Source organism: Triturus cristatus, chromosome 2_2 (genome assembly GCF_964204655.1).
Source record: "Triturus cristatus chromosome 2_2, aTriCri1.1, whole genome shotgun sequence".
Lineage (NCBI taxonomy): Eukaryota > Metazoa > Chordata > Amphibia > Caudata > Salamandridae > Triturus > Triturus cristatus.
Genome location: NC_140582.1, coordinates 570,232,035 through 570,245,113, shown reverse-complemented (window position 1 = coordinate 570,245,113; position 13,079 = coordinate 570,232,035). Strand labels below are relative to the sequence as shown.

The window sequence follows — 13,079 nt, the reverse complement described above, 5'->3', positions numbered from 1 at the left end:
AATTGGAGTTCAGTCATATATATGCTGTTAGGTGGTGGTATGGGAAGTCAATGGAGGGTCAAAAGAGGAGATCAGGTTGGTAGGAGAAGAAATAGTTACTTCCAGGAAAATGAAGGTACAGCATGCAATCCATTAATAGAATGGGGGACTTCAAAGCAGCATTAAGGGGTCACTGCATTGGAACATCATACGGAGTATGTTGACAACTGAACGCCACGTTAGGCGCGTTAGAGAAAAAAAACAGTAGCTGGAGCAAATGATACCGGCTCCTCCAACCTCCAAAGACAATCTAAAAATGTCCAGCGAAGCACATGTCCAATTAATTCACAGGCTAAAATGTCAAAACTACAAGATATATATGACCTGCAGATGTGCTGGAGACAATATGGGTAGACTCTTGGCTTGATTGATCTGTCCAGATCAGAGGCACACCAATAACTGCTCTTAAAAAAGACGCAGGACATTTAAAATATAAGCAGCGAAATTATAAATAGGATATTCTATGAACACTATGAAACTTTGTATGCTGTCGTTGGAGTGGTGAATGATGATTTAATGGATGTCTATCTGGGGGACACCCACCTGAAATGCTTTATGCCAGAATAGTAACAAGATAATATTGATTCAGCCGTTGTTCAAGGTGCCCATTACCAGCTGGAAAGAATCCTGGTCTGGTCAGACAGCTGGTAGACTGTTATAAAAGGTATGTAGACCAGCTGATGCCAAACTTGTTAAAAGACTATGAGGCAGACTTACAAATGCAGAAATTGTCTCCTCTACCATAGTGATTGCCCTCCCCCTTAACCCTGGACTGGAAGCCAGTGACAAAAGAGCATATAGACCGCTATCCATGTTAAATTTTGATCATAACATTGCATGTAAAATTGTGACCTACTGTATTCTGAAACTTTTATCAGTCTTGATCCAAATGGATCAGAATGGCTTTGACCTGGGAAGCAGTACATCACCTAACATTAGTCGCCTGTTGCAAATCCCAAAGTCCACTCCAATGGTTTCTGCTGCGGTAATAAAAAGAGTGGGCATAGCAGAGGCAATAATACGGTGGACCACAATGCCATTCACAGCCTAAGGCCAAGAGTTAAAACAGGGAGGGCCATATCAGAGGCAGTAAAAGTGGAAAGAGGCATGATACAGGGTTGCCCCTGGTCATCCCTATTATTCGTTCTCGTTCTGGAGACAGCAGTGAGACATAGTCTGGAGGGGATGTGCCTGGGAAATGTTATAGCAGGTATAAACCATATTGTATCGCTCTACACTGACAGAATTCTGATATACCTTAGAAATGCCCCTCACCTTAGAAATTCTTACAGTATTGATCCGAATGTCAGGTCTAAAGGCGAATCTAGGGAAAAACGTGTATTTTTTCAATTACGACTTTTAACTAGAGGGAGTTCCTGAGTAGTGCAAGTGGGAAATTACAATGGAAAAGTGCTCATTTATAGAGCTTGAAATATACGTCCGCCATGCTGAACATGATATAATTGAGGCCAACATGAGAAGGGGCATTAAAGTACAGAAGGGTAGTGTGTGTTTTGGGGTAGAACTACCAATTGGCAGAATGGGTCAGGTAGCCTTTATAAAGATGGTACAACTACCATGGCAACTTTACCACTTCACATTTCCATTAAATATTTTAAAGAGTTGGACTCCCTTATATTGACACATATGGATTGGATGCAGACAGAGAATTACACTTAAAACATTAAAAATGCTGATAGATAAAGGTGGACTGGGGATGTCTAGTTATGAACTACATCATCTGACCATGCAATTACAGTGGGCAGCTAAGCAGTGTGCAGACATACCTCCTACTCAAATGAGAGGAGTCATGGTAGGGCATGGTGGTGCACAAATGGATGGACTTAATGCTCTCCAAGAAAATACAGCAGCACAGATCCCCTCCATAAACTAGTGAAGGCCATAAAACAGCACTGTGGGAAATTACTGTACAAGTGAAAGCAACCAGTGCTTTATGCACCTAGAATACCACTGACAGCACAGATGGGGTGGAAAATAGCCAGACCTATGTTCTAGATAGGGGTGTATGAAATTCGCATATGTTGGTTTCACATAATTACATTACATTTTGGAAATGTACACAAAATTATGTGTAATTACTGGAAAGGCAAATGTCATTTCACACTATATGTTAGCATGGCATGCATCCTTCCATCAATTTTTGGCACACGGACGCACTTAGCAAAAGATATGCATGCAAAATTCCTCGCAGTATGTTGTTCACATGTCTTATGGTGCATTGTGCTGTATTTTTGCCACAAATGGCACAAAATTACACAAAATTGGGTACAGGTGGAATTTGGGGAATCCTCATAGCAAGTGTGATGCAAAATTGCACAAATTACGTGAATTACACCAGCATAATTTAAGTTTCTCCCAGGAGTGGTCCTGCAATGCATATGAGAGTCATACAGTGGGTGACCTATACAACAATGGCATTTTTAGGACATTGACTGAATTAATTGGAGGGAAAGGGCTCCCCCCAGGCCAAATCCTGAACTAGGGTAAACTTTTTAGTATCATCCATGTGTAATGGGGCCCTCGGTGTTCACCTTACAAGTAGCAACAACACATCGCACACTGTAATGAACTTAGGTAATGGAAGAATGGTGATCACACACCTATATAAGGCACTGCAGGTGGACATGGAGTGTACTTTGACTGGGTTGACTGATTTAACTGACCAGATGATTAAGGGCAACGAGGTCCAGAAAACCTACAAAAAGTCACTGTGGGAGGCCAAAAGGTCACCGACAGATCAGGAATTGAGAGAGCTCCTCTCAGCTTGTAAAGGTAAAAATCAGAAAAGGTTCTGACTGTTGATAAACAACATGGAAAACGGCCCCACCCAAAGGTTACAACGTCCTTCAAGATTCATGGATAACTCACATAATGGCATTTCAGAGATCAGCTACTGAACTACATGACAACCCGAGGAATCTAGCCGTTCACCCTAGCATAAACCCCCCGGGAAAACAAATAAAGGAATATAAGAGGAAAAGCAGAGGAAAAGCAGAGGAGCTGAAGCCCCAGGCCCAAATGAACTGCCAGGCGCCATATTCAAACAGGACTCAGAGTACTGGACAGAATTCTGCCGCAATCTATTTAAATTCTGCTTAATCATGCAAGTTATCCCCGTATCATGGTGTGGCTCAATACTCCAATCTATTTACAAAAAAGGTCCCAACTCTAGCCCTAACAGATACTGTTTAATACCATTTTGGGATGTTCAGTTTAAATACATTGTGGCCTTAAAGAAAACATAGAAAGGAAGAAGGAAGGAACTGAAATTCTTGCAATATTAATTTTTTACACAACCACTTATATACTAAATACCTACCATATTGCATAATAAAAGAAATGTTCACGGAAAATACATAGTATTAATATGAAAAGTAGATATATAAAAAGTAGATATATAACCACAAAAATAAAATCATGGAAGTTTAGGCACTTCTTCAACTCGGGGATTATGGACTCATGCAACATTTTCAGATACATCTAGAAAATGAGTAATAGGTAACCATAGGTATTCTCATTTCATTGCAAGGGAAATAAGGTGGACATACAACATATTTAACCTGTGGTTATAACAAACCCCATACCACCAGGCTTGGTAAGAAATACTGATAGCGCTCTTCCAGGCCCTAGTAATGTGTTGGAAAGCAACTGCAAGAAGTAGGTCTATAATATGAAAATTGTTAGAATATAATTCCCATTCAGAAGATACACTGCCTAAAAATATATTAACAAAAGTGAAAGGGAATTGTGTGTAATCGATATTATTGATTTATCTCCAAACTTCTTTCCAGAAACTGTGGACATGAGGGCAAATAAATAGCATGTGGTGTAAATCAGCCGGGGAAGCATTACAGGACCAGCATGAAGGAGAAAGAGCAGGGTTTATTTTATGTAGTGAAATAGGCGACATCAAAAGTCTGTTATAAATGTAAAATAACATTTGGATAGTATTAGCAGCCCTGGAAGGCATCCTAATTTTGTTATCCAGACCTTAGTCCAGGTAGGAATAGAGAAGGACAATTGGAGATCAGTCTCCCATTAGAGTTCCACCTCTGTTTTATCTCTAATAATTGGAGAAGAGGATAAATGTTTAAAACTTGTGATGTAGATGGGGAAAGGAACAAAACAGAAAGGACGGTAGGAGGCGAAGATGACAAGCTAGCACTAAGTTCTAAATTATTATAAGTTGGTTGAATCAATGAGACTAAGGATGCATATTTAGATGCACATGAGGCAGGTAAAGAAAATTGCGCTTGAACAACTGTAAAGGATATACATGCATTATTCTGGTAAAGTTGATGTACCCAATGAAGCCCTTTCGCATGCCATTCCATCCAAAAAATAACTCTTTTATTGATTTTAAGATGTTTATTGTACCATAGTGAAGACTGCAAAAAGTGATCTTTAGGAGAAAGATGATTGGTAAGTAAAAACTGTAGAATTATGCAGCTGTTATTAAAATTGGGACGAGAAAGTGACAAAGGACGGTGTGTAAAGGATCATTTCTTGGAAGGAGAAACGGTGAAGAAAATGTTTTCAATAATAGTCCATAACGGCAGTGATAAATCTTCGTTGTCCTCTTGGAGTAATAGAGAGGTTTGTTTAAGAAAGAATGCAGTTTGATAGGTTTGGAAATCTGGGAAATTGACACAACCCAACTGTTTTGGACGTTTAAGTTTATGTAAAGACATACGAGGTTTCTTATTATTCCATAGAAATTTTGGTAAGATAGAATAAATTGTTTTAAAATATGATTTAGGAATATTTACAGGAATATTAGAGATATAAAAAAGTACCATAGGTACCAACATCATTTTGATCGTGTAGAGACAGATAAATGAGAGAGTACCCACTGACATTTTAAAGGAGAACCCAAACACTTAACATTCAATGAAATAACCTTCAAAGTCATCTACGCTAATCAATAAGACATAAAGATTGTGGAACAATAGTTAAAACAACTAAAAATGAACAATATAATATAGGTAATCATATTTAGCAAAAAATTGCAAAACCATACCAGCCAAGATAAATAGTATAGAGGAGTAAATCAGTGGCTATGAACAATTAGAAAAAAAGAAACAGGTATAAGCAGGGAGGGAGGAGAGGATGTAAAGAAAGAGGAGATAAAAGAAAAAACCATTAGCGAAGAGAGAAAGATGTTTGAAAAAAAACAGAGAAAATGGAGAAAAGAAGAATAAACTAATATAGCAAACAAGAAACATATACCATAAATTCCAAAAACAGAATATTCGACTACAAAAAACACATGAACAAGATGCGCGTGGTGAGGCCACATGAGATAAATGGCACAACTAACCAGGCAAACCAAGTGGACCGGGGAGGGAGGACATCATCTAAGCAGACCATGGATAACAGAAAATATGCATGAAGGTAATACTGCACCTAATAAAAGAGAAGAAACATGACAGGTAAGTATAACATAGGGAAATCCGAGAAACTTAAATAAACGGGAACAAAGACAACATAGGTTAAACAACAGAGCACATTAGACCAATAACAGCACAAGATTAAACAGTTGCATGTCTGGACACATCCATATCTTCTTCTCTGCACTGCTCCAAGAATAGTTGTAGTAAAGCAGGATCTTCGTGACTTGTAGTTCTATTCTTATATGTCAGAGACAGGGGTGAAAGAGACCAAATCTGGCATTGAGAGTACGAAGTGCTGGCCTCATATCTAGGATCTTCTTTCTTCAATCCTCTGTTTCTTTGGCATAATATGACCTTTGAGTTTAACTGCTTGTAAAATCTTCAATAAATCTGTGTATTCCAAGAAGTATAAAATTACTCCTCGAGGTTTGGCTGAAGAGGCTGCCATGGTTGGAAGACGACCCAAATGATGCGCTCTTGGAATGTTCAAGGCAGGGGAGGACGGTATTCCAAGAACTTGTGGAAGGAATGATTTGAAGAATGAAATGGCTTCTGAACCTTCCAAGCCTTCTACCAAACCATAAATGCGCAAGTTGTTATATCTGTTTCAGTGCTCAAAGTTTTCCATGTTTTTTTTGAGCAGGGAGATTTCAGACTTCATTGAAGGAACTTGGTTCACCACAACCTGAACGGAGTCGACTTGTTGTTCAATCTGCGTAACCCTATTCTCCATAGTAGACTACTTGTCGTCCAAAGCTTAAAGCCTTTCATTTGTTTCCTTCATGTAAGGCCGAAAGCCCATATCTCCTCGAGAAGCACATCCATAGTACATTGGTGGATGGGACACAATAGGCGAAGGAGGATCCTTTTTGACACATTTCCAAGAAGACAATACAGCTGAAGTGGTCAATTTAGGAGTGAGTTTGTGGGTGGAGAGCGGAATATTAGATACAACTACTAATGGTTCCTTATTGGAAAATGATGAATTGGTATCAGAGCCCTCCATAGTCATGAATAGAACAGAACAAGGGTTGTGGTCTGCCAAAGATGAGAGTGGTGATGAAGAACTAATAACATGACGAGTAGATTTTGTTCTCCCCATAAAATGCTGAGTGAGATTTTGAAAATACTGAAGTTAGCAAAACAGCATGCAAAATAGGATGAAAAAGTACAGTCTCAGAGTAGGGACACAGGGTGATGTGTTGTAGCAGAGATAACAGCAAGAACTCCCTTGGAAGTGAAAAGGTTAAGATTAATAAGCTAGACCATACTCTTTAGCTATAATGAACTCAATTTAATTAAAGTCTATTCCTGTTTGACATGAAACCTTGATGAAACATGATGACGAGCGTCAAAAACCACGGTAGGAGAAAGTGCATTGTCTGCAACAAAATGGTCTCTTCCAAACTATTAATTCTAGTCATGACTGTTGGTTAAAATGAAAAACTGAGACTCACTGTACAAAAATTTCCATCTTACATCAGTCACCGCAGGCCTGTGTACATTTGAGGCAAAATAGAACTGACTGAGTGGAATTTTCCTTAAAATAAGGATACCTATTTTATGTTCCAATGCCACCACTGATTATAAAAATTGCCCATTATTAGACAGAATATTAAGCCCCGAAATATGAACAGGTACCCAAAATTACATGAAGAAACTCCCGTTTTATAGCTGTTGCAGGATGAGAGCCGTTTTAGTCAGAGAGAAAATGGTGGACATGAGTCCCGTGAGGGAAATGCTCCCGCCTCAGCCAAATGATAGAAGCGCTCACCAGGAGTCATGAAGGAGCAAAAAAAGGGTATCCGGGGTCTTTTACCCCACGAAATTAGGCATCCAAAAGCGGCAAACCAGCAGGGGTCCACAAGGAAAGCCGCCACTGCCTCCAAGCCACAAGGAGCTCCTCTAGCGAGCGGTCATCTACGCTTGGCTCCAAGTCACACCCCCTCATAATCTCTTTTAACAAACAGAATTTAAAGCATGCCCAAGTACTGCAGACAACCTGTCAGCACTGTCTCTGGCAACTGAGAAGTCTATCCACAAAAAAAAGATTTTTATATTCCTGTTACATAGATTTTACTAAAGTGTTTGATCATGTGAATAGAAACTTGCTCTGGATAAAATTGACGGAATGGAAAATCCCCTCCAATCTCTTACGTACCATACTACTCTTGTAGAAGCACACTTGGGCACAAATAAAGCGAGGTACAAGCCAGGCACACTCGGCTAAGATACCTATCCAGAGATGATTAAGCAATCCTGTGTTCTTGCTCCGATGGTTTTTAATTTATATATTTCAGATCTGAGTGCCCATTTTAATGTCGCCGATGTCATGATTCTCTTAAATCTTACAGGAATTGGCCTCGACAAACTGCTAAATATATTAAACTCCGAATACAAAGAAAGTCAAATGGCTGTAAACTTAGAAAAAATTAAAATAGTTATTTTTGGAAAGAAAATCAAAATGAAACGGGGTGACAGGCACCTCTTTGGAAATAACAAATACAAATATCAGGGAGTGTGACTACATGAAGGAGGAGGACATTTACAACATCTCAGTTATTTAAATGTTGTAGACTTGTAAAGCGCACAGCTGCCCCAGCAACAGGGCATCCCGGCGCTGTAAACCACTGGGGAACCCATCCTGGCTTTCCCTGTGAGATGGTCCCTACTGGGCATCTCCAAGGTGAAGACAAGCATCCCCCGCGCTGATGGGGCCGTAAGTGGAGATTAAGCAAGCTGTTGCCCAGAGTTGCTGAGTGGGATCCATGGTTAGAGTAGGCACTGAGGCGAGAATTGTCGAGTCCGCTGACCTTAGCCCAAGACCCTGCGCATCAGGATTCGAACCCTGGTCCCAGGCCGACTTCTGCTCCCGGGTCTGCCGCCTCTAACCAGTGAGCCACACTTCTCCTTAATAATTCCCTTTTAAAGTTCCCATACATAAAACAAGTAACCCATATTTGAACCCCTTGCTAAATGTTATCATCCCCACGATTGCATTTGGAACGGAAGCTTTTCCGGAAAAACTTTGGAATTTTCTCAATATCAATCAATGCAAAATATATTGCCTCTTATTTAGAATTTCGCAGAATGCTTAATATGCACACATAAGGTTGGAAATTAGCTTAAAAAAGCAACACGTGGCGCAAAGATCAACCTTTAAAAGAAAGTATTTCACACACATGGCGCGACCTTGAAAGAATACATCTGGGAGGAAATTCAATCAGGCTTGAGCACAAAGAAAAATGTATGGTCATCATTCCTTATAACAGCCACTTGGTGCTTGAATACTGAGCCTCTGTGAGAACTGGAGTTGTCACATGGCCTTTTAAAAAAAATCACTGACTAGGCAAACAAATAGGTTCTCTCCCTCAAAAAAGACAAATAAAAACTCAGCAAAATAAGTCATTTTTAGTATACAATAAACTCCTACAAAAATTTCAGTCTGCACAGTTATTTAGCTGAAACCTTTAAGTCCTACTATAAATTCAGGGTCCTGCAACTAGGTTTCAGACTGTATTCCTCCTATGGCCTGCTTCTGAAGTGATATGATTGGACGCCCACTCAAAATTGCAGACTTTGGCGACAACACAAGGAAACGTTGGCCCATATGCTCTGCACCTGCACCTCATTACTGAACATGCGGCAGACTGTGGCTTCGAAGCACTTTACATGACAGTCTGTCGACATGCTATCATTTTTTGCATGAGAGGGGATTACCCTCAATTAGTGTCGAGGTTTATTTAATATATGAACAAAGTGAGAGGTTACTAGCGACTTAACCTAACAATCGGCTGTTTTGATCCCCAAAACAGGAGCAATACTATAATCTCCCTAGCAGCCAAAGTATTTCATTTCAGTTTAACGACGCATTCCATTTTATCAACATATTTTATATAATCTGCTCAGTTAGGTGGTTTGTTAAATTAATAATTAACTAACTTAGGCGCTTAAGGCATTTGTCGTACCTACATATTTAAAAACAATTCTTGTCTTTAAAATGATTTTAATCTCATAAACGTTTAGCTAGACATTAACCTGAAACCGCTTTACAGAACTGACACATAGGAAAATGGGCCCTTTTAAAAAAACATGCCAAATTAAGGTGTAGTTTATTTACTTGCACTAAGCTTTCATTTCTATTGTAGTTTCAGAAGAAAAGAACCAGACTAGGCCTCATATTTGTCTATTTTTCCAATTTTCCTTTGAATAAATAAATGCCTTTTAGAAATGCTGAACCATGCACAAATGTCTTCCGTAGATGACCTGAATTTGACTTGCTTGAATTCATCATTGCTGTAGAATGTGCTGACTTTATAAAATATATTTCTTCTTTATAAAATGCATGTTCTCATTTCATTTAGATAGTTTCCAGCACATAATAATGAATTGTGAACAGTGTATCAAAACAAATAGAGCTCTCAAGAGGACGTGAATCTCACGATTTAACCAGGAGGCTGAATTAAAATGTTTCTGTCTTTAGAGTAGTTCATTGCTATGCAGTGGAGCACGTAGTAGCTGATAACTTAGATTTGTTGAGGTTCCCATGAGAAACCAAGTAAGGTAATTACAAATATATGAATGCTTTGCAACTAACTGATACTTTTAGACCTTGTGTACATCGTGTGTTTACTAGGCTTGGGTGAAGTTCGCGGAGTTGCACTCTGTGGAGCCCCGCGAAGTGCCGCAAAAACTCCGCTAAGCGACGCGGAGTTCCGCAAGCAGTGGAGTCTGGTACGTTGTGCTGTTCGCGTTTATTTTTACTGGCAGGAGTTTCTCCCTTGCTGTAAAATCAATACAAACAGCATCATGCAAAGTGCCAAAGGAAGCTGCTTATTTCTGTCGTTCAAGTAAATTTTCTACTCGAGCCGCAGCTTCCTTAACATGAGGGGCAGCTTTCTCAACGCGAGAGGTAGCAACGTGCCGCGACCTTCCACATTCAGAAATCTCAGTGGGAGGTGGTCTAGCGTGCAATTTCTCTTACTCGCGCTCACCAATTTAACATTGGCGAGCCGAGTAAGTGAAAAAACTCCACTCCACATCAATTTGCGGAACTTTTTAGGACACTGCGCAGAGCACAAAGTTGGGAAAACTCCACAAACTCCTCTGGTGGAGCGTAATTCTTGGCCCACTCCTAGTATTTACCAGGGGAATGAAGGAAGAAGCTGCAGATGATCAGACGACTGCTCTTCACTGGTTCGAGATTACCTAAAACCGGAATACATTGATACACGTATTTGTGTTTTATATTAATGCATGTTTCCTAATTACCATTGGCACTTTTCATGGCACATCTTTCAGAATTACGCTTTATGAGGAGTTCTTTTCCTGACCTTCTCTGATGTCTCCTTTTGCAGACCTTAGCTGAAAGCTACTGCTGGCAGCTTTAGTTACATGCCACTTGGGGAGTGACTTCTTTGATTTATCTCTTTTCTTTTCCTTCTGATATTATGGGTGATACTGTAGCGCCCATTGCTAGAATAGGGGGACTCGGCTGAATTTCTTGAACTGATCTTTATGGGAAGTTAGACTTCTTAAATACTCCACTGATCTCGCTCTTTTCAAGAACTCTCAATGGGTTCTGCTTAACTCTCAAAATATAACTTATGTAGCATAGGGACTTTTTTCTTTTATGGAACATGCCATTTGTTTTGATTTTATGATTGTCTCCATGATTATCTTGATATTTCTGTAAACAAATTTATCTGCTTTACTAAATTGAATTAAAGGAATTAAGAATTTACTAATCTCTTAATGGGAAAATAAGGTTTTTGAACTTATCACAAACTCTCATAATTGACTGAACTGAATTGCCTGTAATGATGAAATTGATTTTGACTTATGCTCCATTCCAAAACGGTGGCAAAGATCCATTCACAAGGAGAAGAACATAGGGCAGAGCTGAAGTCCATGTTTGCAAATCAAGCGTTGAACTGATTATATTAAATTAAATTGACTCCCGCGCTATCAGTTTTGAATTGAATGTTAGATTTGAATTGGTGTTAATTAACTGAAATAAAATATTCACTCACTGGGTTGAGAAGTAAGTGGGAGCATGACTTGGGCCAAGAATAGGCAGTCCAAGGGTGGGCTGTTGCTCTGGGATACCCATCCCGAATATCAAGGATTGATTGGTTTAAATTATAGCAGTATAATAAAGTACACAGTGCATATCTTATCTCCAAGAGATTGGCATTGAGATGCCCGGATGCCTCATCTGGGTGCCCCAAGTGTGGGGAGGAGGAGGAGGAAAGTTTCAGCAATCCAGCATTTTCGTGCCTCATGGTGACGGATTATTGTACAAAGGAGACTGAGATGGTGGAGAACGGGAGTCAGACTAGGTCTACTGGAACCTCAGTACTGGCAGCTTGGGCTTTCCCCACCCAGCTAAGAGGAAATTGGGCAACAGATTCATCGATTTGGCTCTATTGGTGGTGAAGTGAATAGCTACATCCTCGAAATCTGCCAAAGGCCCCAACCTGGCACAATGGGTCGGAGCAAGGTAATCTTCGGCTGAAATATCAAAGGCCGATTTTAAGCAACAGAATCACAGACTGTTTTTTGAGAACAGGGCATGAGCTTGCCTTTGATGTAACCAATGCCATAACAGAATCAAATGAAACACCATGACACATCCACAAATAGAAATAAAGGTTCAACTGAGAATCCTGGGATTATGTCCTGAAATGTCTATGCTGCCTGGCATATTTAGGAAAAATTACCAGGTGTGTTATGGTCAGAATAGGAGACCATAAGTGAGAAACATGAAGTATGCACTTGTAAGCTACTTTAATGCTAACAAATATTATGTTGGTATATATTTGGTGTTCGAAATAAGCAAGCACACCTCGGACGAGGAAAAAAGAAATAGGGCACTGAAATTAATCGAGAGTAACTTTGGATGTTCATACTTAACAGTTTGGCTCTGAATTAAATATGATTTTTTTTTAAAAACATCCTGTTTTCCATACGTAATCTGATGACGAAGGAGCGACCATCGATACTTTCTATGAGGATGGCTAGAACATGAGGATGAGGGGATCATGGTAATGGTGATGCCTCAAATGAAATTGAAACGGGAAACAAGGAGTCACATGAGTGTGTTAACAGTCGTGGAAATTCAGACCACAGAGAAATGGTGGTGAATAAGATATCTTATAAAACACATTGTTCTGTTCGCTGTTGCATGTATACGAGACTGAAGAAGGAAGGAGAGTGATTAGTGTGTTATTTTACTTTTGATTTTAGCTATGGGACTGAGTTCTTGAATGAGCACTTGACAAATGGCTATGCCAATAAGCATTTGCAGTCATCAGGTCCATCAACGTTTTTGTTTAAAGCAACATCATTTTGGACTATGTTTGTTCATAATGATGTTAAACTAAGGGATCTATCAAGTTGGATTTGTAGGGCGCGGCTAATCACTCATGAGGGTATCCAGGTAGGGATGGAATTGATAATGTAATACCAGTCCAAATTAATTACATCCTTGAATAGATAAATGTTTGTGAAGTTGGAAATGAATACATTGAGAAGAGGCAGGAAGAAAAGAACATGGGTAGGGATCTACATGTGCCCTCTGTGCCACAAAATAGAAGACTTAATTGGTCCTGTGAGTTTCAATCC

General features: G+C 39.6%; 1 protein-coding gene across 1 annotated transcript in view; it reads right to left on the bottom strand.

Annotated features, from left to right (window-relative positions):
- Positions 1 to 5,441, bottom strand: part of GRIA2 (glutamate ionotropic receptor AMPA type subunit 2) — a 657,071-nt gene extending 651,630 nt beyond the window's left edge. The window contains exon 1 of the mRNA XM_085641724.1: positions 5,381 to 5,441. Within this exon, the coding sequence (XP_085497850.1) occupies positions 5,381 to 5,417 (37 nt within the window). The 5' untranslated portion in view covers positions 5,418 to 5,441. The remainder of the gene's footprint in view (positions 1 to 5,380) is intronic.
- Between the last annotated feature and the right edge of the window lie 7,638 nt (positions 5,442 to 13,079).